The 23295-nt window shown below is 41.7% G+C and overlaps 2 protein-coding genes across 2 annotated transcripts in view; both read left to right on the plus strand.

Annotated features, from left to right (window-relative positions):
• Window positions 1-5371, plus strand: part of LOC138736337 (annexin A5-like) — a 31835-nt gene extending 26464 nt beyond the window's left edge. Inside the window, exons 12-13 of the mRNA XM_069885681.1 lie at window positions 2260-2382; window positions 3776-5371. Of these exons, the coding sequence (XP_069741782.1) occupies window positions 2260-2382; window positions 3776-3835 (183 nt within the window). The 3' untranslated portion in view covers window positions 3836-5371. The remainder of the gene's footprint in view (window positions 1-2259; window positions 2383-3775) is intronic.
• A 7950-nt stretch (window positions 5372-13321) lies between these two features.
• Window positions 13322-23295, plus strand: part of LOC138737559 (protein TBATA-like) — a 35118-nt gene continuing 25144 nt past the window's right edge. The window contains 4 exon segments of the mRNA XM_069888227.1: window positions 13322-13372; window positions 15465-15696; window positions 17753-17932; window positions 21311-21399. Of these exon segments, the coding sequence (XP_069744328.1) occupies window positions 13322-13372; window positions 15465-15696; window positions 17753-17932; window positions 21311-21399 (552 nt within the window).

Below are 23295 nucleotides of genomic sequence, written 5' to 3' on the forward strand. Positions count from 1 at the left end.
TTTTCTTTCCACCCACATACCACCTTAAGCAATCCCTGACTAATCACAGAGCACCTATGGCATAGGGAATAAAGTGGTATGTGAGTAGAAAGAAAAAGGTTGAGAACCACTGATGTAGAGTGTCTTGACCAAAAATGTGACTGACCATTTCTACCCACGGATGCCACCTGCCCTGCTGTGTTCCCCAGCAGCTCAGTTTGCTCAAGATTCCATCTTCCGCAGTATAAATGCTGACAGTTTTAACCGGACGAAAGATGAAATCTGCATTTTCCTTTTTATTTCCTCACTGTACTTTGTTTTGTCCCTTGAGCTATCGTTAGAAAATTAAGCGGACTTTGATGTTGGATGAAGGTTTTGGCCAGAATAATGTCAAATATCAAACCAAATGACGGCAGTGTTAAGATGTGAAGACTTTAATTTTAATTACCTGGTGTCAATAATACTCATATTTCAGATTTATTGTCAGAGTACATCCATGACGTCACATACAACCCCGAGATTCCGTTTCCTGCGGGCGAGCAGAATTACCACTTGCAGTAAAAAATACTGCACAATGTTCACATGTAAACAAATTAAAGAACTATAAATAGATAATTAATGTAAATACTTAGCCACACAGGGAGAATAAAAGAAATCAATAAAGTAATGAAATAAGAGTTCTTAAATGAATCTCTGACTGACCGTCACTGAGGAATTTGTACCTGGTTATAAGACGATAAGATGTTGGGGCAAAATTTAGGGCATTCAGCCCATCAAATCTGCTCTGCTGTTTGAATTACAGCTGTATTTTTTTACCCTCTCAATCCCATTTTTCTGCCGTCTCAATGTAATCTTTGACATCCTTACTAATTAAGAACCCATCAACCTCTGCTTTAAGTACGGCCTCCCTCTATTGTTGACCATGGCCACAAATTCCATAGATTCTCCACCCTCTGGCTAAAGAAATTTCTCCTCATTTCTCTTCTATTTGTCCTTTTTCTGAAGCTTTATCTTCTGGTTTCTACACTATCCCACTACTGGAAACATCCTCTCTGGCCAGGCCTTTCAATATTTGGAAGGTGTGATGCACATCGACATGGTGGAGTGATTGAACTCGAGCATTTCTCATACAGGACTCAGCCAGGTTCCAGGTGCAGGAGCAAGAGGGGGCAAGTCTGGGCACACCAGCCTTTATTGGGAAATCCAGAGAGGAACCAAGGGAGGGGTTAGGGAAGGTCATGTAGGTTCGGACTGGCCAGTCCATACATCTATGTGTGACTTTCACCACCCCCACCTTCTGAACTCCAGCGAGTACCGGCCTGGAGTCAGTAAACACTTCTCGTTCATTAACCCTCTAATTTCTAGGTTCTTCTAAAACTCCTGTGTATTCTTTCCAATGCCAGCTCATCCCTCCTTCAATATGAGGCTTAAATCTGTGGACAGCATGGTTGGAATAGTGGTTAGAGCAGTGCTGTTACAGTGCAAGTGACTGGGACCAGGGTTCGAATCTGGCGCTGTCTGTAAGGAGTTTGCACTTTCTCTCCGTGTCTGTGTAGGTTTTCCTCAGAGGCTCCGGTTTCCTCCCACCCTTCAAAACACACTTGGGGTTGTAGGTCAATGGGGTTGTTGGTCAAATGGCCTGTTAATATATTTTATATCTAATTTTTTTTTTTAAAACTGCTCAGTGTACTCTGTACGTAGTTTGACCAGTGACTTGATAGCTTTGGCAATACATCCTTATTTTATCTTCAAGTCCTCTCGAAATGAATGCAAATCGTTAATGTATTGCGTGATAAGTAGTGAACCAACATGAACTCCTGTGGAGCACCATTAGTCACTGGCAGCCAGCCAGAAAATACTCCCTTTATTCCAACTCTTTGCCTTCTGCCAGTCAGATAATTTTCTATCCATTCAAAAGTCAAAATATTAATTGGAAGTTAAAGGGGAACATTACCTCCAGCACGGTAACAGGCCTGGCCCACAAGCCTGTGCTGCACGAATGCCCCAATTATTCTGCAACCCCGGTACATTTTAAATGGCGGGAGAAAAACAGAGGAAACCCACACAGACACAGGGAGAATGTACAGACAGCACTGGATTTGAAGCCAGTAATTGTGTAATTGTGTTGCACTGTGTCGCCCTGATTGATTGATCTGTCCTAGTCTTGTGCCCTCAGTATTTTTCGTTCCAAATGAAGATGGTGGTGATTAGATTAAGTGAATAATTTAAAATATTGAATAGTCAAAATATTCTTTGAATAAGTGTTTTTTTTTTAAATAGGGCGCTGGCACAGATGACCACACATTGATGAGAATTATGGTATCTCGCTCTGAAATCGATCTGTTGAATATCAAAGATATTTTTAAGGCTAAATATGATGAATCTCTCCACTCTACAATTGAGGTACTGTAGATCATTTGATATTTCCCATTTTGTGGCAAGATAGGCAATTTAATGAAACCTTCACTTTTGGCCCAACCTTGGATGGATCTGGGCTTCGGTAATCTTGCATTTTAAATCAAATGCAATTCCTTTTGTGGTTCAACTTTCTTAAACCCTTGGATAGAGGGTTGCGGTTAGCGCAACACTGTTATAGTACCAGTGACCCAGGTTCGAATCTGACGCAGTCATTAAGGAGTTTGTACGTTCTCTCTGTATCTGCATGAGTTTCTTTTGGGTGCTCTGGTTCCCGGTCGATTGGGTGGCATGGGCTCATGGGCCAGAAGGATCTGTTACCATGCTGTATATTTAAATTTAAGCATCAGTTTTTAATAAAGCATAACAGCGTGGAAGTAACTATCCTTGAATCTGGAGGTTTGAGTTTTCAAGCTTGTATCTTCTGCCTGATGGAAGCAGAATGGAATGGGTCCCTGCATACATGGGCAGCAGGAAGTGTGGACTGAGTCAGCGGAGGGGAAGTTGGTTTGTGCGATGCCCTGAGCTGTGTTCACAACTCCACAGTTCCTTCCTGTCTTCATCAGAGCAGTTCCTGCACCAAGCTGTGATGCATTGGAACGGAATGCTTTCTATAGTACATTTGATAAGTAACCTTGGATTATACCAAATTTCCTTAGCTTCCAAATGGACCAGGAAACAGTCCCAATTGTTAAAGGTACAATTACTGTTAAAACCCTGTTATGTGGAATTGAGGCAACCAGCAAAAAAAAAACAGAGGAAAATGAATAAATAAATAGATAAAATGAAAATAAATAAGAAAAAAATAAAAGTTTAAAGTTGTCAAAGTAAATATTCTCTGAAGTAACACAAAAACCTTTGGTGATGATGGGAGCAAATATTCACTGGAGTGCCTTAGTCATGTTTTGCTTGCCGCAGCTGTTTGAATAAAATGGCATCGCCCAGGATGAAGAGCTGGTTAATGCCGCTTGCCATTGGGGTGACTCTCTTAAAATGTCTCCTTATCCCTGCTTAGTAAGAGTCTTTGTTTATCCATATATTATTAAGTAAGGCTTTATCTGTAAACTTGGGGATGGGGGATGGTTGATTATTGTTCGTCTTTCGGGTGGCTCTGTGGAGGGGGAGGAATCTGCAGATGCAGCGATGGTTAAATGTTTTCAAAGAATGACTGAAAATAAAGTAAAATGCTTTAAAGTTTATATATTCATGCAAGTGAAGTTTGTTCAGTGTAAGTACAGTATTTTTGTCTTTTGAACTGTTTATTCTTAATGCAGATGTATTAGTTAGGCATTGTAAGAGTGAGTCTTAAGCAACGGGAAATCTTGTTTGTCAAGCGTCTATCAATCCCAGGGGTTTTACAGTATTATTTTTCTCTCCATAGGGAGATACAAGTGGAGATTATAAAGCTACCCTATTGAACATCTGTGGTGGAGATGACTGAAGATTTCCTTGCAAATATAGAATGGACCACAAATGTTTTGACGATCAAATGAAATACTTTTCACATCTTTCTATATAGCTTTAGCAACAATCATGCTCTGTACAACTTTAACCAGAAGTTTCCAGTAAATAACACCAGGCTGAGGATGGGCTTGCATGGATTTGTAAGAAATTGTAAAACTTTTATTGAAATTATTTACAAGATTCGGATAATCATTTTGGAATTTTGTCATTTGTATTCTCCACAACCATTATCAACTTTACAAAGGTAACTTGAAAGCGTGCTTTTTTTAGATGACTAAATAATGAATTGATGCATAGAAACAGGAGACTTGTTGTAAATTACTGTCTATATTAAATTGAAATGTGTCTATAGATTCCATTTGACTTAATGATCAGCCATCAGGCATTTTCAGCTTGGTGTTTTTTCTTCCCTACACACAACCCTTGTTGTACATCACTGATTTACAGAATGTAGTTAACATTTAAAACTAACTGGCTTGAATCCTCTGCTAAAGTGTACTGTGCAAAATGAAGTAGTTGTCAATGCAGAAATGATGGCGTGTGGGCCTAGGCTTGCTAATATTAAAGCTGCTTGTAATAATTGAGTCTGCCAGTTCTCTAGAAAATCCAAACTAGTGATTAAAATTATTCCAAGATCATTTGAAACCAGGGAAGTCTGCAGATGCTGTGATTGTGGTGCAAGGCACAGAAGTGCTGAAGGAACTCAGCAGATCATTCAGCATCTGGGAAGTAAAGGATAATCAATATTTCAGGTCTTTAGCAAAGGGCTCAGGCGCGAAATGTTGGTTACCCCTCCCAGCTGCTGTGCTACCGACTGATTTTCTCCAACACTTTGGTGCATTGCTCGCCAGGGCAGATTTATTGCCTCCCAAAGGAGACTGCACGTGGGCAGCCATTTTCATGACCAAGAATATCAAGGAATCTCATTTGGGTGAGTTGTCCCCAGCTTTTCTGGGCCAAAATCTCATTTCACTCTAATAATCGCCTTGATTAGATGTTTTGTGCCCCCATCACGTTTGATTCTCCACTGAAGTAATGGGCAAGATTTCAATTTGCGACATTCCACCTTTTTATTCTAGAGCAAGTATTAAAATGATCTCCGTGTCTTTGAATGGTTTCTAGGGCAAAATAGAAAAACAGACTAATATTTAAAACATAGTATTTATTATAGAGGCTTCCACACTTTCAAGACAGCTGAACCCTAGTCATGTTCACAATGCAGAACATCCTGATGGAACTCCTTGTGATAGGTTTAATCAATGCTAATAGAGGAACCAGAGATAATGTCCTAGGAAAGATTTAAAGAAAGTGATGTTCTGAGAATACTCGTATGTGGCACTGGGATGTTTAGAAGGGTTTTTTTTCTGCCAGATGATTAGCAGTATGATTGCTTGTATTGCACATTGTTGGAAGGTGGTTGTGAATCAATAATGTATCAATTAATCCCTTGTAATGTCTGTATATATATAAAAAAATAAAGATGTTCCATCCAGGAGATAAGTTCTCCACTTCATGCCACGTTGTTATTTTTGTGCCTTTCACTCCATTTTGGCATGTTGTGATCGAACCACTTGACATCTTTTTCTCTCGTGCAGCTCTCACACTCTCTGATCCATGCTCTCCATTTGTGTAGCTTTTTATCTTCAGTCAGCAGTGCATCTTGGATCGTCGAAAGCCTGGTATGCCGAAGCTTCTGCGAAAGGTGTGGCTGAGGGAAGTGGGGAACTGAACTGTGGCGAGTAACGTTGGGCAGATGTCAAGCATTCATCCTGTCCAGAAGAAAGCAGAAAATAACCATATTACAATTTACAGTATGGAAACAGGCCATATCGGCCCTTCTCGTCTGCACCGATTTACGTGAAACGCCACTAGTTCCACCTCCCTTGCCCATAACACTCCAACCCCCTCACATCCATGTACTCATCTAACCTCCTCTTAAATGACAGAATTGACCTTGCCGCAACTACCTCTTCCGGAAGGTCATTCCACTCAGCCACCACTCTCTGAGTGAAGAAGCATCCTCTTACATTACTCCTAAAGTTTTGCCCCCTAGCCCTTATGACCCCTTGTTCCAATCTCCCCTACCCTCAGGGGAAAGAGCCTATTCACATCTCCTCCATCTATTCCCTTCATAATTTTAAATACCTCTATCAAATCCCCTCTCAACCTTCTATGCTCCAATGAATAAAGTTCCAGTCTTCCTCCATCCAGGCAACATTTTCATAAACTTTCTTTGCATCCTCTCAACCTTATTTATATCCTTCCTATAATTTGGAGACCAGAACTGGACACAATACTCCAAACTTTACCTCACCAATCCCTTAAACAGTCTCAACATCACCCCCAGCTCCTATATTCTATGCTATGATTTATAAAGACCAGCATACCAAAAGCCTTCTTCACCACCCTATCTACATGGGAATCCACTTTCAAGGAATGCTGAACCATTATTCCAAGATCCCTCTGTTCCTCTGCATTCCTCAATGCCCTCCCCTTCACTGAATATGTCCTATTTTGGTTATTCCTTGTCAAAATGCGAATTTAGCTGCCAGTTGTTCTGACAACATCTAGGTGCATCATGGAGTACCGTAGCTCAAGTCAAGTTCAAGTTTATCGTCGGCCTGTACACGTGCAATCAAATGAAAGGGCATTTCTGCAGAGGACGCAGACCCAACACCCAACTCCAACCCACCAATTTTCCCCTGCAACCGCTGCAACCGTGTCTGCCTGTCCCGCATCGGACTTGTCAGCCACAAACGAGCCTGCAGCTGACGTGGACATTTACCCCCTCCATAAATCTTCGTCCGCGAAGCCAAGCCAAAGAAAGATATTATAGCATTCATTCCTTAGTCCTGTATTCAAATCCTTTAAGGCCGACATTGGATGGGCCAGTTAGCATAGCGGGTAGCACAATGCTATTACAGTGCCAGTGACCCAGGATTGAATTTGGTACTATAAGGATTTTTTTTACATTATCCCCATGTCTGCCAAGGTTTCGTCCTACTCTTGAATATACAGGGATTGTAGATTAATTGGGGTATGGGTGATACGACCTCATGGGCCAAAATGACCTGTTACCGTGCTGTATCTCGAGGTGGAAGAACCCGGCCAGTCAAGGAATCATGATATTGGTCCTCTCATCCATGTATTTTTCTCTTCTAGTTCTAGGGAAGAATGGTTCCCAAAGTGACTTGTATTCCACAAAATGAAATTATAGTTCTAGGGAAGAATGGTTCCCAAAGTGACTTGTATTCCACAAAATGAAATTATAGTTCTAGGGAAGAATGGTTCCCAAAGTGACTTGTATTCCACAAAATGAAATTATTTGGTTTGTTAACCAGTGGTTAGGATGCCCTCTGGCTGAAACGTGGTTATTTTTACCTTCCAGAATCTTGCAAGCCACTTGTGTAGACATACAGAAGCAAGAATTAGGTCACTAAATGACCATTTGGAGCTATGGAACACCTCGGCCCATCTCATCCATGCTGAACTATTTATTCCATTGACCTGCACCCTGACCAGAGTCCATCATACCCCTCCCATCCATGTATCTATCCGATCTTCTCTTGGGGCAGCATGGTGAAGGTAGGGGTTAGAACAACCCTGTTATAGCACCAGAGCCCAGGGTTGGAATCTGCTGCTATCTTATTTTTTTTGGAGAGTCTGGTTTTGTAGAAATTCTGCACAATGAGACAGGAAATTCAGTTGGTGGGAGCGGAGATCTATCTGGAAACTATTCAATCCATATTCCTGCTCACCCATACCTCAGTAGTTGAACTGTACCATTTAGCGGACACATGTAATTTCACATTTAGAGACTTGCTCACTGAAGCAGACAAAAATATGGGTTTTACGCTCCAAGAGACAAGGTTCCTCTACACAGATGCACCACACTGCCCACTAACAATAAGGGTATGTGGTTTGATTCTAGAAACTGTGGCCCACATTTCCATCTCAGTATCACTTCTCAGTGGAGGCAAACATCTCATTCAGTGCGTCTCGGTCTTGCAATTACTGAGGGTAAGGACATTTGTATCAAGAGTTCAGAGATGGCCTGGAATTTATGATCTTTGGGGCAGTAGTGATCTCTGTCCTATTTGTATCTGAGACCTGGACAGCTGACAGCAGCATCTCAAAGTAGTGGAAAGGTAGCACAAATGTTACCTCTGATTAATCCTCCAAATTTACTTTAAGTACATGTGAATCAACATTAGTACCCTGTCCCAGGCCAGCACTGAGGCCCTCGCTAGACAGTCAACTACTTAAGGCAGGCTAGATCGATCACATGCCTAACATCAAGTTCTGAAACTGGTACACTTCTGAATCTTGGGAAAGGATAAGGATGTGACAGAGGTAAAGGATGTGCATGAATCCACACTCCCACTAACTCCTGGTCCACTAAAAATGGAAATGCATGAATCCACACTCCCACTAACTCCTGGTCCACTAAAAATGGAAATGCATGAATCCACACTCCCACTAACTCCTGGTCCACTGAAAATGGAAATGGAAATGTTCTCAAACATTTGAGATGGTATTTGAGATCATAAGATACACGCAGAGGCTTAGCGTCACAGGAGAAGGGTGTGCCACTTTACAAGCCATTGGCAGGTGGGTAAGGGTATGTATTTGCCACATTTGCATTGTTGCTGTTTCTGGTACCATGAATGTGGGATATACAGATTGACATCACAATATCTGATGCTACATCCAACTCCAGCAACTTATAGTGGGAATGGAGCTCATCTTCAGGATTCTTTGGGAACTATTCAACCCATGGTGACCATTCTTCAGAACCAAGGTCACCATACTCAATAATGGCAGTAATTTGTGAATAAACATTCAATTTAGACACAAAGTATGGTAACAAGCTATTTCGGCTCTACAAGTCTATGCTGATCAACTTACACCCCATTAACCTACACCCCGTCTCAGGGAAAACCCACGCAGACACGGGGAGAACATACAAACTCCTTACAGACAGCGCGGGATTGGAACCCACGTCCGGTCCTGATTGCTAGCACTGTAAAGGCGTTGGGCTAACCACTACACCAACCGTGCCACCCTTAAGAACATTGAAAGGTAGGTTCATCGAATAATTTATAATAGTTTCTCATATTTTGTTGCACACATGGTAAGAGTTTTCAGTGGATTTCAAAGTTTGAAGTTAAATCATTCTAGGATTTTCTCCATTTTAATGGTTAAAAAAAAGATTTGCATTCTACAGGAAGCAGTGAATGAATTCAGGAATTTAAAATGGAATGTTGTATTTTCCAATGAGAAACTTAATTCAACAAGTGAAAAAAAATCTTAATTATACAGCCAGTAGCATCTGTCAGTGTGTTTAATCTTTATGGCCTATAATTTGATTGCACTTGGAGTTTTCAGATTAGTATATCCTAGCAACGACAGTTAGATTTAGTCACAAGACAAACAAACTGGAATCAATGTGGCTGAAGTGCACCAAAGTTAAGAATTAGAGGAAAATATTGGAATTGTGGTTGTAACTGGTGAGTTACTTCTAGTCAGTGCTAGATTTATAGCACTCTGGTTTTATCTATCTTGCTCATAAATTTTCAGAAGGTCAGCCTAAAAAAAACTTCTGATTAAATGGTACAACATAGCATTAAGCGACGGTGTCAAATGGAGTACATTTTAAAGTGTTATACTTTTGTTACCTACGATGACAGCATTTCGCCACATTTAATATATATTGTATTGAATGGAGGAAATATAGAAAGAAATGAAATGATGATTTTACTTTATATTTGTGTGAAAGATATTTTTTATTGGTAGATTATTCTTTCTATCACTAAGAATAAGGAAGAAAATACTGGAAAGACTAAATAATTTAGAGGATCTGCATGTTAGAAGACGGTGGGGCATAGCCAAGTAAATCCCTCCATAATCTGAATATAGCAATTATAATTATTTTGTAGATAATCATATTATTATTTAGATGTTTATGATTGTTCAAGTAGGACTGAATTACATCGAATACCATTTAAATCTTTTCCCTCTCACCCTAAAAGAATCTATCCTGGGAAAAAGACTGACCATTCACCTCTTCATAATTCTATATTCCTCTGTAAGGTCACCTTCCTATGTTCTGCAGTACAAAGCCCCAGCCTAGTGGGTCTATCCTTACTTAAGCTCTCCACGACCAGTGAATTTTTTTTTACACCCCTCTTTCCAGCTTCCTATTGCTATGTGAGAACTCCACACAATTCTCCGAACGTGGTGTCACCAAGATCTTGTACAATTGTAATGTAGCGTTCTGATTCTTGCACTCAATTCCCTGAAAGCAAGCCTGCCAAATATCTTTGTCACCACCATCTATCTGGATCACCACTTTCAGGCAGCAGTGTGCTTGTAGCCCTGGGTTTCTATGCGGTACAACACTCTCCAGGGCTCTGCCAGTTACCGAGCAAGTTCTGCACAGGGGATACCTTGTACATGTCCAAGTTAAAATCCATCTACCATTCCTCTTCCGAGTTTCCTAGTTGAATTAGGTCCTGTTATAATCTTAGATAACATTTGTCATTGTCCACTATGCCACCAATCATGGTTTCGACTGCAAACTTACCAACTGTGACAAGTAATAGATCTGACGACAATCCCTGTGGCATACCACTGGTCTCAAGCCAGCAATCTGTAAAACAACATTGGACGGCACGGTTAGCGCAACAATATTAAGCGCCAGCAATCTGGGTTCGAATCCGGTGCTGTCTGACAGGAGTTTGTATGTTCTCTCTGTGTCTCCAGGCCCTCTGGTTTCCTCCCACCCATCAAAACATACAGGGGTTGAAGGTCAATCGGGGTATTTGGGTGGTATGGCCTGTTAGTGTGCTCTATGTCTAAATTAAATTAAATTACCTCTCCAATATCACCCATTGACCCCTACCAACTAGCCAATTTTTCATCCAATTGGCAAGCCCCTACTAGATTGAGAGTTTAAAAAAACACGTGATGTCGAGGACAAAACATTATCCAGAGGAAAACTGAATTGCTGGAGGAAGTCAGAAGGTTGGGCAGTATCCATGGAGGGAAATGGACAGTCAACCTTTTGGTTTGAAGCCTGAAACTTAGTAATATTTTTTTCAGGTTGAATTATCTCAATGCTCCTTGCTACCTTTTTACAAGAGTTCTAATAACTTTTTTTTAAGTTTGAAGGTCAACATTATGCATAACAAACTGATCATGGTTTACCTAGGTTCTATTTATGTTTAATTTAATTCATGTGTTATGAATTACACTCTACTGGAAATGAATCCAATTACTGTATTTTATTTGCCTGTTTCATAGCTGTGAAAATTAATAAAGAATTAACCTGATTAGATTTTATTTTCTGATCAAATCCAGTTTATTAACATCGACTTGACCAGTTTACGTTAATTAAAAAAACATTTAGACATACAACACTGTAACAGTCCAATTCGGCCCTATGTGTCCAAATTAACTTACACCCTGATATGTTTTGGACAGTGGGCAGAAACCAGAGTTCCTGGAGAAAACCCACGAGGATCCAGCGAGAATATACAAACTCCTTACAGACAACGTGGGATTTGAACACAAGTCTAGGTCCGGTCCCCATCACAGGTTATGTAAAGGCGTTGTGCTAACCATTATGCCAACCCCTTCTTCTTGCCCCTACTGTCTTTCTTTCCCCAGTGCTCTCTCTCTCGCTCTCTCTCTCTCTCTTTCTCTCTCTCTCTCTCTCTCTCTCTCTCTCTCTCTCTCTCTCTCTCTCTCTCTCTCTCTCTCTCCTCTTCCCTCTGTCTCTTTTCACAGAGCCAAAAATCAATTCTCACCTCTCATCTTATCATATCCAATTAACATCTTTTGTTGCTCTAGACTCCTCCCCCCTCCCAGTCTTCAGTCTTTATTCAGACGTCTTCCTGTTCTTCGGTTATACCTTGAAGAAGGCTTCACAGGTGTTCCTTTCAATGACAAAAGTCAACAAGCAATAGCCTCGCCAAGGCTCTGCTTCTCATTAAAGGAATACTGTCTTTATAAAAAAACAACCACTGACAACCTTCCCTTTGTTTAAATGCATGGAATATTTTAATAACTGCTTTGAATATCCATGTTACATTGAGTTATTCTGAACAATAAACAACCCTCTGGAGAAACTCAGCAGGTCGAGTAAAGCCTGTGAGGGGGAAGAAACTGTTGGCATTTCAGGTTGAGATGCTCTATCAGGTCCTGCTGAGTTCCTCCAGCAATTTGGTTTGTGCTCTGGACTCCACTCCTGTGGTTTCATTTGTCTCTGTTTTATATTCGTGTCATCTTTAGCTGAGGAGATGTAAGTGGTCTCCAAATTGCTTTACTTCCCATTTTAACCTTGAGGAAAATACCCCTTTGGAAATAAATATGCTATTTCCTTTGTTATACTGGAATGCATGGATATATTCTCAAGTCATCTTAAGGTTCCCTATAAGAGTATGCCATTTCTAAATCTGGATGAATGAGATTCACACTATCTCTATATACTATCTAGCCTATACAGTATACTCATGAATTTTTGGACTAATTTTCAGGCCAAAAAGGTGGGAGGGGTGGACTTTTACAAGGGTCAGACCTTTGTCGTTCAAGGCATCAGGAGCACGAATGGCTGGAACCAGGTGGTAAGTCTGTGGTCAGGACATCAGGAGTTCGGAAGGACAGATAGCCGGGGCCAGGATCTGTGGTCAGGAGCTTGGATGGGCAGGCGACTGGGGCCAGAATCATGGGTCGGGGTGCCAGGAGCTCAAGTAGGCAGGCAGCCAGGGCTGCCGTCGGGAGCTCGGATGGGCAGGAAGTCGGGGCCAAAAATGGGGGAGGGGGGTTTGACTTTTACACAGGTCATACAAAAACACTCGATTTCTCAGCCAAAAAAAAGGAGGAGGGGTGTCCATTATTACAAGGCCTCGACAATTACATGAGTTTATGTATACGGTAAGTTCTAAATTCTCCATTATTCTTGTTTGCTTTAATTGAACAGCTTTTTGGTAATGTCTGACTTGTATGTCTGTCAAAACATAACCATTAATGAACAATTTCAGCTTCAAAAGGTGCTTGAGGCAATAACATAGAGCAGTTTGACCTGTACTTCAAAGCGTTGGTGGCACCTTGTGCTAATGTGTTTGTGTTATTGCAACACAAGATACATCAAGTATGATAGTTGCCTTTAATTTCCTCTGCCCACCCCCACCCCCCAGGTTCCAAATGACTGCCCTCTTTTCCCCTTCTCATAAAATTGGAATAACTGAAGCAATACTGGACTGGTCTGTTTTCTATTTTCAAACTCATTGCTTTGTGAGCTCTTCAAATGTCAGTTCATTTTGCACATGTGAAGAAGCCTACTGTTGCCAAAAAAAATGACCGAGTTTAAATTGGTTTGATCAGGGAATAAACACTGTTTCTTTATCTATTACTGTTGTTCTTTCTTTGTGCATCATTTTATAATTGAAGAATTTGCATAATGGCCACAGCAATGAGTGAAGTTCCAGCATTCAAATCTGAGCCGGAGTAAGTGGTGATGCAATTCCAGATTCTTTGATTTCTGCTGTGATTTCAATGGAATTTAAATTAATAAATCAGTAATTCAAGCAGCACATTAAAGTGTGATGAATTTAATCAGTATGGTCAATTAAGTGTGGGCTTCTGAACTTTGATGTCCATCGATGCTGATCAAATCAGTGGTTCTTGAACTGACACTAAATGAACATTTCTCATCTACAATATGCCGGTGTCACCCCAAAACCAGGGGTTGTCTTGTATGCCAAGTATAAAATCCAAACCTTGACAGCAAAGTCTCAGTGCTCCCCCACGGGGTTCATCCGTCCAGTCTGACTGCCATCGGCTCTGTACCAGCTTTAAGCAGTCTATTAAAGGTGCTGACGGTGGTTTATTTTAAAATATGTCAATACAATTTAAACCTTTACTGGGTAATTTGCTTTTAAAATATTGTGACAGTATCACTCCACTGGTCTGCGGTAAGTGCCAGACGTGGGGTAGTCTTATACAGGGAGTATAGCTCAAAACCTGGGGGAAAATCTGGGGGCCGTCTTATACAAGAGTCATCTTATATGCAAACCTACACAGTATTTTGCATGTCATTCCTTGCCCAACATGAGTATTTCCCCCCCACCCCCCGCCCCCCAATACTTGGATTTAGTCTTGATTGACCATCTTAGTAGGAAACAAAAGCTTTTTGGTTCACGTGAGAACAAACATCTTTCAAACATCCCCACAGTTAATGGCTTCCCCTCCAGAAGGTGCAGGTGAATGGGATCCCAGGTGAATTGATGGTTTTGATTCAGGATTAGGCCCATGAAAGTCAGAGGGCAGTGGTGGAAGGGTATGACTCAGGTTGGGGGTCTATGACCCAAGATGCAAAGCACGCTACCTTTGCCATGGATTGCATCTTGCAGTGTATAAATATTATTTTGATTTTGCAGTTTATTGGCTGACCATTATCTCCTTAAGTGCGAAAAAGCTGACATTGTTAGCACATGTATTTTAATAAAAGTCATCTTTCCATGTACTTCAGCATAAAAAAATATTTTAAATGATTTCTGCATAAAATCATGTCATGTTTTACCATTTAAAGATCATTACACAAATACGTATATAGCTTTCACAGTTATTGTAACTCACAGACGTAGCCATTGAAAGGTAGTATTAAAAGATGAGGCTGAAAGTTCGGTCACTAAGCAAAGTTTTGCAAAGATTTGTAATAGAAAGCGAAGGAGTAGAGAGGCGGAGAAGTTTTTCGCTAAGATCCGAAGGGGCGGCACGGTTGGCGTCGTGGTTAGTGCAACACCTTTACAGCACCAGTGATCAGGACTGGACCGGGGTTCAAATACCCCGCCATCTGTAATCCCCCGCCAACTCCCCGTGTCTGTGTGGATTTTCCTCGGGGGCTCCGGTTTCCTCCCACGGTTCGAACTGCACCGGGGGTGTAGATTAATGGGGTGTAAATTGGGCGGCACAGACCTGTGGACCAAAATGGCCTGTTACCGTGCTGTATGTCTAAGTAAATAAAAATAAATAATAGCTGCAAAGTCACAGGAATAAAAACTGGGGTAATTCGAAGATCCTAAGACTGCAGGAAGAGTCAGAGAAAGAGATTGACAAAGCCACGGAGTGTGTAGTAAACAGGAATTAGATGGGTCAAATCACGTGGTTTTCTGAAAGAAGGTATCAGAATCAGAATTTATTGTTGTGAACAAGTCACGAAATTCGACGTTTTGCCACGGCATCATAGGGCAAACATTCGTATTATAACCATCTTACAACATTGCTGTAAAAAAAATAACAATAGTGCACGAAAAGTAAGGCAGTGTCTTTGGTTTCATTGAATATTCAGGAATCTGTCATCTTCAGGCTCCTGTACCCATTCCTGATGGTAGCAGATTGAAGAGGGCCTGGTTTGGGTGGTGAGGCTCCTTGAGGATAGAGGCTGATTTTTTTAAAGACATCGTATTATTTCTACTTTCCTCAAACACAAGTTATAAGCCCGTGATTTGACTCTTCTGCTGATATTTTTAAAAATTGTTTATTAAGATTAAATTTAGAACTTTAATATTAATGGCTTTAAATCCTTTGAAAGCACTCAGAAGACATCAGTGAAAGAAACAATGGAAAAATTAGGTCAACCAGTCCTTGATCCATTCAAAAACAAGCAAGAGGTGACGAAGGCATCAGGCTTGAGACCGCTGAATTCACTACTGCGTTTCAGTGTCGGCGCTGAGAGGCCGCAATCGAATAGCAGCACGCGTTTTGGAATGTTGAGCCATCATTCCTTTTTTTCAAGGCATAACCCTCATCCTCAGCGAGTAATTCATATCAATGGTAAGCCCTTCGAGTGAACATTTATTTGCTGTCTTTCATCAGGCAGACATGGGTGACGAAAATGCTTAATCTCCTGTATTATCTAGGAAGAATTATGTCGCAATAATTATGTCCTAAATGACTTCAGAATTTTCCTCTTCTCTATGTACTTAAAATATTTATTTCTTGTTGCACACACTTCCAGAAAACTTTCCGTTTTAACTTTCAATTTGTACATCTGTCCTTTATTCTATTAATCTATTTTCAATCTTCACCCTGTATTGCAGACCTCTTCACATTTATTTTGTTTGCATGAATGCCTCAATATCTTTTTCAGTGATATAACTTGTACCTATCATAGAACATCACAGCACAGAAAACAGTCTCTTCAGCCCATCTAGCTGTGCCAAACTATTTTCTGCCTAGTCCCAATGAAGAAATCGAAGGCTGTGTAGTTAACCAGGAATCATGGCTTTTATTAGTAGAAATTCAGTAGTACAATAATGAATGATAATGGGTGCGTACACAGTTATAGCCAAGGGGAATGTCTTTAGTGGTAGAGATAATCCATGTCCAATGTCAGTAGAGCAGACTAAGCACAGTGAAAGACTGACAGCATGACACAGATTCATCAGACCCACTGACCTGAATCTCATCCATATCCCTCCCACCCCATCCTGTTCAAATCTTTCTTGAATGTAGGTGCCATTTACATTCTACTTGGTCATGTGAGGTGGTGAAACCCTTTTGGAATAGAATTAAGGAACTTTCAGAAGTTATATTCAAATTTAAAATTTCACTTGATCCTATGGTTTTTTTTTACTGGGTTATAATAAGAAATTGAGTTTGGAATTAAAATTAGATAAGTTTCAAATTGCTTTTTTGAGATTGGCTTCAGCTGTGGCTAGAAAATGTCTGGCAATTACTTGGAAAAATGAGACTGATTTGAGTATTTGGAAATGAGGTCTTGTATTCCATTGGAAAAGGTATAATTTACATAATAATTACGTAAGTTAAAACCTGGAATATATGAGGTTGAATTTGTAGTAGTTTTTTTCCCCACACATTGATGGTGTTGCCCCAAACTCTGGCAATAATTGAAGGTTGTTATTTTATTCGATCTCCTCTTTTATTCTCTTCTTTCTTTCTTCTGGGGTAGTTTAGAAGGGGGGTTGGGAGGGGTGGGTAGGTTACAGTTGGGGTGGGTGGGCAACAAGGGACTGTTATCGTTGCTGTACGTCTAAATTTAAAATTCAACTTTTACACAAGTATATACAGTAATGGAAAATAAATGGTCCTTTCTACAAAGCGAGTCCTTTCCCGGATTGTAGCAATCGCCCGCAGAGATGTGAGATTACCAAATGGTAGTTTGTTTGATTGCAAATGAAATGGGTTGGTGTACAAAATGACCGAAGCTGAATATCTGATTGAAGGTTGTTAGTTCAGTGATAAGATTTTACCATAGCAGCAAAAAGAGTGGTAGTAAATGTAAATGAACAACAATTAGAATTTAAGGAACAAACATGACATTTATCTGCTCTTATCTTTCTGGTGAAGGTTTGCAGCCCCACTCAGTGGCTGGGATGTAGCTGAGAACCCAGCTCGCGCCTTCCTAGCTGGGTTCCACAGGGAGCCAGCGTTTCTCAGCAGGACTGATTAGCCTGATTTGCCCAGTATCTGTGAGGCATTGAGTAAGAGAAGATCAGGTTTGGTTCTATTTGTGATGACTGCCTGAAATATTGTCATCTCTGGACTGGAGAGAGCCTTGACTGATTATTTCAACTGAAGTAATAAATACATTATCAATTGTGTTTAATTTCCTAGTCAGTTGCTTGTAAAAACACAGAAATACTGAGGGAACTCGCATTGTCCACAGGAGGTAAAGATTTATTACCATCGTTTCAGGCCTGATTTCATTTTCATTAGGATTGAACAAATTTGATCTGAAATGTTTATGACAGAGTTTATGTTCACAATATCACCATTTAAGGAATTGAATGCTGTATCTCAGTCCCACGGCAGAAAACGAAAATGTAAAGTTTGAAACATGTTATTTTCCTACCTTATCCTTCTGTAGGACTCAATGGGGCACCTGTTTGCACAGTAAACGATGATTGGCATGTCAACACTCCACTATCACCGCATCCATTCATAAAGAGCCAATTTCCGACCACAGTTCTGGGAAGGCTTGGATTGCCGATCAGTATTTTCCAATGTAATTCCTTCAGCAATGGAAATATCACAAAGCCCACGGTGGGTATGTATCATTCTTCTTTGGCTTGGCTTCGCGGACGAAGATTTATGGAGGGGGTAAAAAGTCCACGTCAGCTGCAGGCTCGTTTGTGGCTGACAAGTCCGATGCGGGACAGGCAGACACGATTGCAGCGGTTGCATGGGAAAATTGGTTGGTTGGGGTTGGGTGTTGGGTTTTTCCTCCTTTGCCTTTTGTCAGTGAGGTAGGCTCTGCGGTCTTCTTCAAAGGAGGTTGCTGCCCGCCAAACTGTGAGGCGCCAAGATGCACGGTTTGAGGCGATATCAGCCCACTGGCGGTGGTCAATGTGGCAGGCACCAAGAGATTTCTTTAGGCAGTCCTTGTACCTTTTCTTTGGTGCGCCTCTGTCACGGTGGCCAGTGGAGAGCTCGCCATATAACACGATCTTGGGAAGGCGATGGTCCTCCATTCTGGAGACGTGACCCATCCAGCGCAGCTGGATCTTCAGCAGCGTGGACTCGATGCTGTCGACCTCTGCCATCTCGAGTACTTCGACGTTAGGGATGTAAGCGCTCCAATGGATGTTGAGGATGGAGCGGAGACAATGCTGGTGGAAGCGTTCTAGGAGCCGTAGGTGGTGCCGGTAGAGGACCCATGATTCGGAGCCGAACAGGAGTGTGGGTATGACAACGGCTCTGTATATGCTTATCTTTGTGAGGTTTTTCAGTTGGTTGTTTTTCCAGACTCTTTTGTGTAGTCTTCCAAAGGCGCTATTTGCCTTGGCGAGTCTGTTGTCTATCTCATTGTCGATCCTTGCATCTGATGAAATGGTGCAGCCGAGATAGGTAAACTGGTTGACCGTTTTGAGTTTTGTGTGCCCCACATCTCCATCGTATGTATCATTACTGTTTTATCAATGGATGGGAAAGTATGGCAAAGAAACAGGCTTCTTTGGTCCAGCATGTCAACAGCAACTGTACCATCAGTCTCCTGAACCAACAGTTTATTCAGCCTCCCCTTGGATTTACCATCTAAATGTCTTTCAAACGGACTGCCATATCTGCCAGCAGATTCCAGACGCCTATCACTCTCTGTATAAAAAGAAATTAATTGCCTCGCAACTCCCTTTCAACATTTCCCCCCTCACCTTGAACCTATACTTTTGACTCCCCCCCCCACCCCAGGGAAAATAACCATCTACTTGAGCAATGCCTCTCATAATTTTAGATACTATTATCCGAGCGCCCCCTCAATGTTCCAGAGAAAACAATCCCGGTTTGCCCAACCTCTCCTTACAGATAATACACTCCAATCCAGGCAACATTCTGGGGTGCCAGGCAATATTAGTTACAACACTTTGCTTTACATCAGGTAATCATTTTTAATGTATTAATACATGACAATAAAGGGAACCCTGAACCTCTTCCGTACCTTCTCCAAAAGCTCCATCCTCTCTCTATAGGTGAAGACTCCAACTCCAACTCCATAAAATTGCAACGTGGTTTGTTAACATTTAGTGAACATATTTATTTTCCATTACCGTAAATACTTGTGTAAAAGTTGAATTTTAAATTTAGATGTACAGCAACGGTAACAGGCCCTTGTGGCCCTGACCAGTGAAAACCAATATCCTTTACACTTAAGCACCATATCTACTTCCACTATTGCTTTCAGGAAGCCATGGACATGCATCCCAATTTGGGCTATGCCCATTGCATATACTTCCAAATAAATTATTAAAAAGAAACCATAATTACCTGAATCATTAAAAATCAGTTCCACACATCATGCTGAAACTGTGCTGTACTGTGGTGGTACTCCACTGGCCTACTGCAGGGGACAACCTCTGTACCTGCAGGAGTGTAAGGGGACAGGTCAACACCTGGCCGGCTGTCAATCAGTCGACCTGAATGGATCAAGCCCCACCCGGTTGGGTGTCAATCACCCTCCGAGAAATAAGCCTGCACCGGCCTCCTGAAGTCTCACTCAGAGTTACTGCAGCTACAGTCAGCCTGGCTCTGTGGAAGTCTTTGTGGATTAAAGCCTGTGGTACAGTCTTTACCTTGTGTGTGTCTGATTCTGGCTAACAACGCACCACATGTACAATATCTGGAGTATTAGTAAAACTGTTTTTTGGTGTCGATTGACGGGGGTGGGGGGGTATGGAGAGATGTGGTCCATGTGCAGGCCAGTGGAACTAGGCAGAAAAATAGTCTAGAAGGGCTGAAGGGCCTGTTTCTTTATGATAGTGTTCTATGGGTTGTCATTGCATCCCAAGGAAACTTATAAATCTGGAAATTTTAAGAGGCCAACTTTTAAATTTAATAGAGATATTTAAGAATCGATTCACTGAGGCTTGAAGGTTTGTACTCTGTTTAACAGCATACGGATTATAAGCCTGAAACAATATCGTGTGATGTACTTGGAAATAGTGGTGTAAAAATTGTGAAGGTTAGATGTACTATCACCTCCATTTACCTTAGTCTCAACCTGAAACATTGATGAACCACTTCTACCCATGGGTACTGTCTCACCTGCAACATCTCATTGTTTGCTCAAATTGCCCATATCTGCAGAGTTGGTGGAACTTGGGTGGAACGTTTGGTGGAGAGTTGGCCTGAAATTTGGTGGAGAGTTGACCTGAAGGTGGCGGGGCTCATGGTTTCCTTCCATGTTGCAGTCATTGTACGATGAACAACCCTACCCACTCATTCTTTAAGAAAATCCTTGATGTTACCTCTTTGACTATACTGACTGAGTTAAGAAAGGGCAGCAGGGTTAATGTTATGGTGAACGCAGCACTATTACAACACCAGCGACTGAGGTTCGAATCCTGCGCTGTCTGTAAGGACTTTGTTCGTTCTCCCTGGTTCTCTACTGGGTGTTCTGATTTCCTCCCCACATACCGAGGTTGTAGGTCAATTGGGGGTAATTGGATGGACGGGCTCATGGGCTGAAAGGGCCTGTATGTCTAATTTAAATTTAAAATTTTGGTTGCAGAATACAGTATCACCGTTTTAGACTCTGGGCCTGTTATTTTGTGACATTCTTGCAAACCTCTTTGGCAAATTATCACTGCTGTATATTTAAATTATCTTGCCCATGGACACACAGGGAAATGCTTTTTCTTCATTTCTTAGCATTTTTATTATTGGTTTTGATCCTCGGGCATCTTTACATCTGCATTTCAAAGAATATTTGTTGCAATAGTTCATGGTTATCTCAAAATCTGTTATCAGATATTTAGAAACCATTTTTAAAACCTATCTTGATAATAGAAGTATTGTTTCAGTTCACCATTTTATATGGCTAATTTTCAACTTTTTGGAAGTGCTTTAATATTCAGACATCCTGGGAAGTATTTATTCAGATGTCCTCACGTCCTTTGTCAATTTAAGAAGGAAGACTGTTTTCAAATTTCAGTACCACTGTCTGAAGCCTGGCGAGAGGAACTGAGAGATTTCACCTCGAGAGCCTGCTTCCTTGCTCCCAAACAGCGCGAAGCAAAGAAGGTCAGAACACCTTTATTTACCGATAGAGTTTACAGAAATGGTTGCGTTTTCTTGTTCTACGTCTTATGGAACTTCAAATGCAGAATTAAAAAAAATATATATGGAAAAGTTCCATGTGGACCGGAGGTCATTTCAACTGTCCCTGCATTTTCTTCTTGTTGTTCACACAGTTAATGAGAATTGGACATTGCAATACACAATTTATTTCAATCAAGGCCCCAGATTGTGTTGGCACTGGCCTATTCCCAGTAATTGCCAGTCACAGTCGTCACGTACTTGGGCCAGAAATAATGATTTATGCTGCCAGATCCTGTGCACCATGGATTTAAGTTGTGGGGCCCCTATCAATTTTTAGACATACAGGCCCTTTCAGCCCATGAGCCCATCCATCCAATTACCCCCAATTGACCTACATCCTCAGTATGTGGGGAGGAAATCAGAACACCCAGTAGAGAACCAGGGAGAACGAACCTCGGTCGCTGGTGTTGTAATAGTGCTGCGTTCACCATAACATTAACCCTGCTGCCCTTTCTTAACTCAGTCAGTATAGTCAAAGAGGTAACATCAAGGATTTTCTTAAAGAATGAGTGTGTAGGGCTGTTCATCGTACAATGACTGCAACATGGAAGGAAACCATGAGCCCCGCCACCTTCAGGTCAACTCTCCACCAAATTTCAGGCTAACTCTCCACCAAACGTTCCACCCAAGTTCCACCAACTCTGCAGACATGGGCAATTTGGGCATTTTGCTTCTAAGTAACATCTTTTTATTTCCATTGGACGTGGCGTCATCGAGAACTTTATCCAGCAGCTGCAGTTGATCTCATTGCAGCAGGTCCTCCATTTATTTTTCCAAGACAGACTGCAGAAGGTACTATAGAAAACAGCAAAAGGAAGGGAGCAAGTCTCCTGGGCCACTGAGGTTAGCATTCCTCTTCTTTCCATCCTTCATCAACCCATTCACTTTGAAATCTCTAATCAATACGCATTATTCTGTCCAGGTACTAGTCCGCAGTATGTCACTTTTCACCCGCAAGACTGCAAGAAATTGCAGAGAGTTGTGGATTCGGCTCAGACCAACTACAGGGTGCAGTGGTCAGCGCAGCGCCAGCCATCGGGACCAGACCTGGGTTAGAATCCCGCTCTGTCTGCAAGGAGTTTGCATGTCAGTGAGGGTTTACTCCGGAGGCTCTGGTTTCCTTCCCACCATTCAAAACGTACCGAGGTGTAGGTTAATGGAGTGTAAAATTGGGCGGTACGGACTCGTAGAGCTGAATTGGCCTGTTACAGTGCTGTATGTTTAAATTTTTTTTAAGTAAATTCCTCTCCATTGACTCTGTCTCCATGGACAATTCCTACTTCCATGGGAATGCAGCCAACATATTAAAAACCAGCCCTCCCCAACCATACTCTATATTCCTCCTTCCATCAGTCAGAGATATGTGTTGATACCTGGTCTTCTTGTATGTCTTCGAATTGCTGGATCTGAATGCCACAGATCTAGTCTTCAGCATGTTTCAGATCTCTTAGTCCATCCATGGCTTCTGGTTTGGGTACACTCAGATAGTCCCAGTAAGAGCACACTTACATGAGCCCTTGATTGAGTTTGGCATTGAGGAGTCTAATGGTGGAGAGGTAGCAGCTGTTCCTGAACCTGGTGGGGCAAGTCTTGTGGCACCGACACCTCTTTCCTGATGGCAGCAGTGAGAACAGAGCATGTGCTGGGTGGTGCGGACCCTTGATGATCGCTGCTGCCCTCCGATGGCAGGGTTCCCTGTAGATGTACACAGTGGTGGGGAGAAGTTTTTCCTGTTCTGGGCTGTGTCCACTACCTCTTTCTTTACCTGAGGATGCCACCATGGGATGTATGGAGGACTGAGCCTGGAGAGCGAGGGTA

Source organism: Narcine bancroftii, chromosome 6, assembly GCF_036971445.1.
Source record: "Narcine bancroftii isolate sNarBan1 chromosome 6, sNarBan1.hap1, whole genome shotgun sequence".
In the NCBI taxonomy this organism is placed as follows: Eukaryota; Metazoa; Chordata; class Chondrichthyes; order Torpediniformes; family Narcinidae; genus Narcine; species Narcine bancroftii.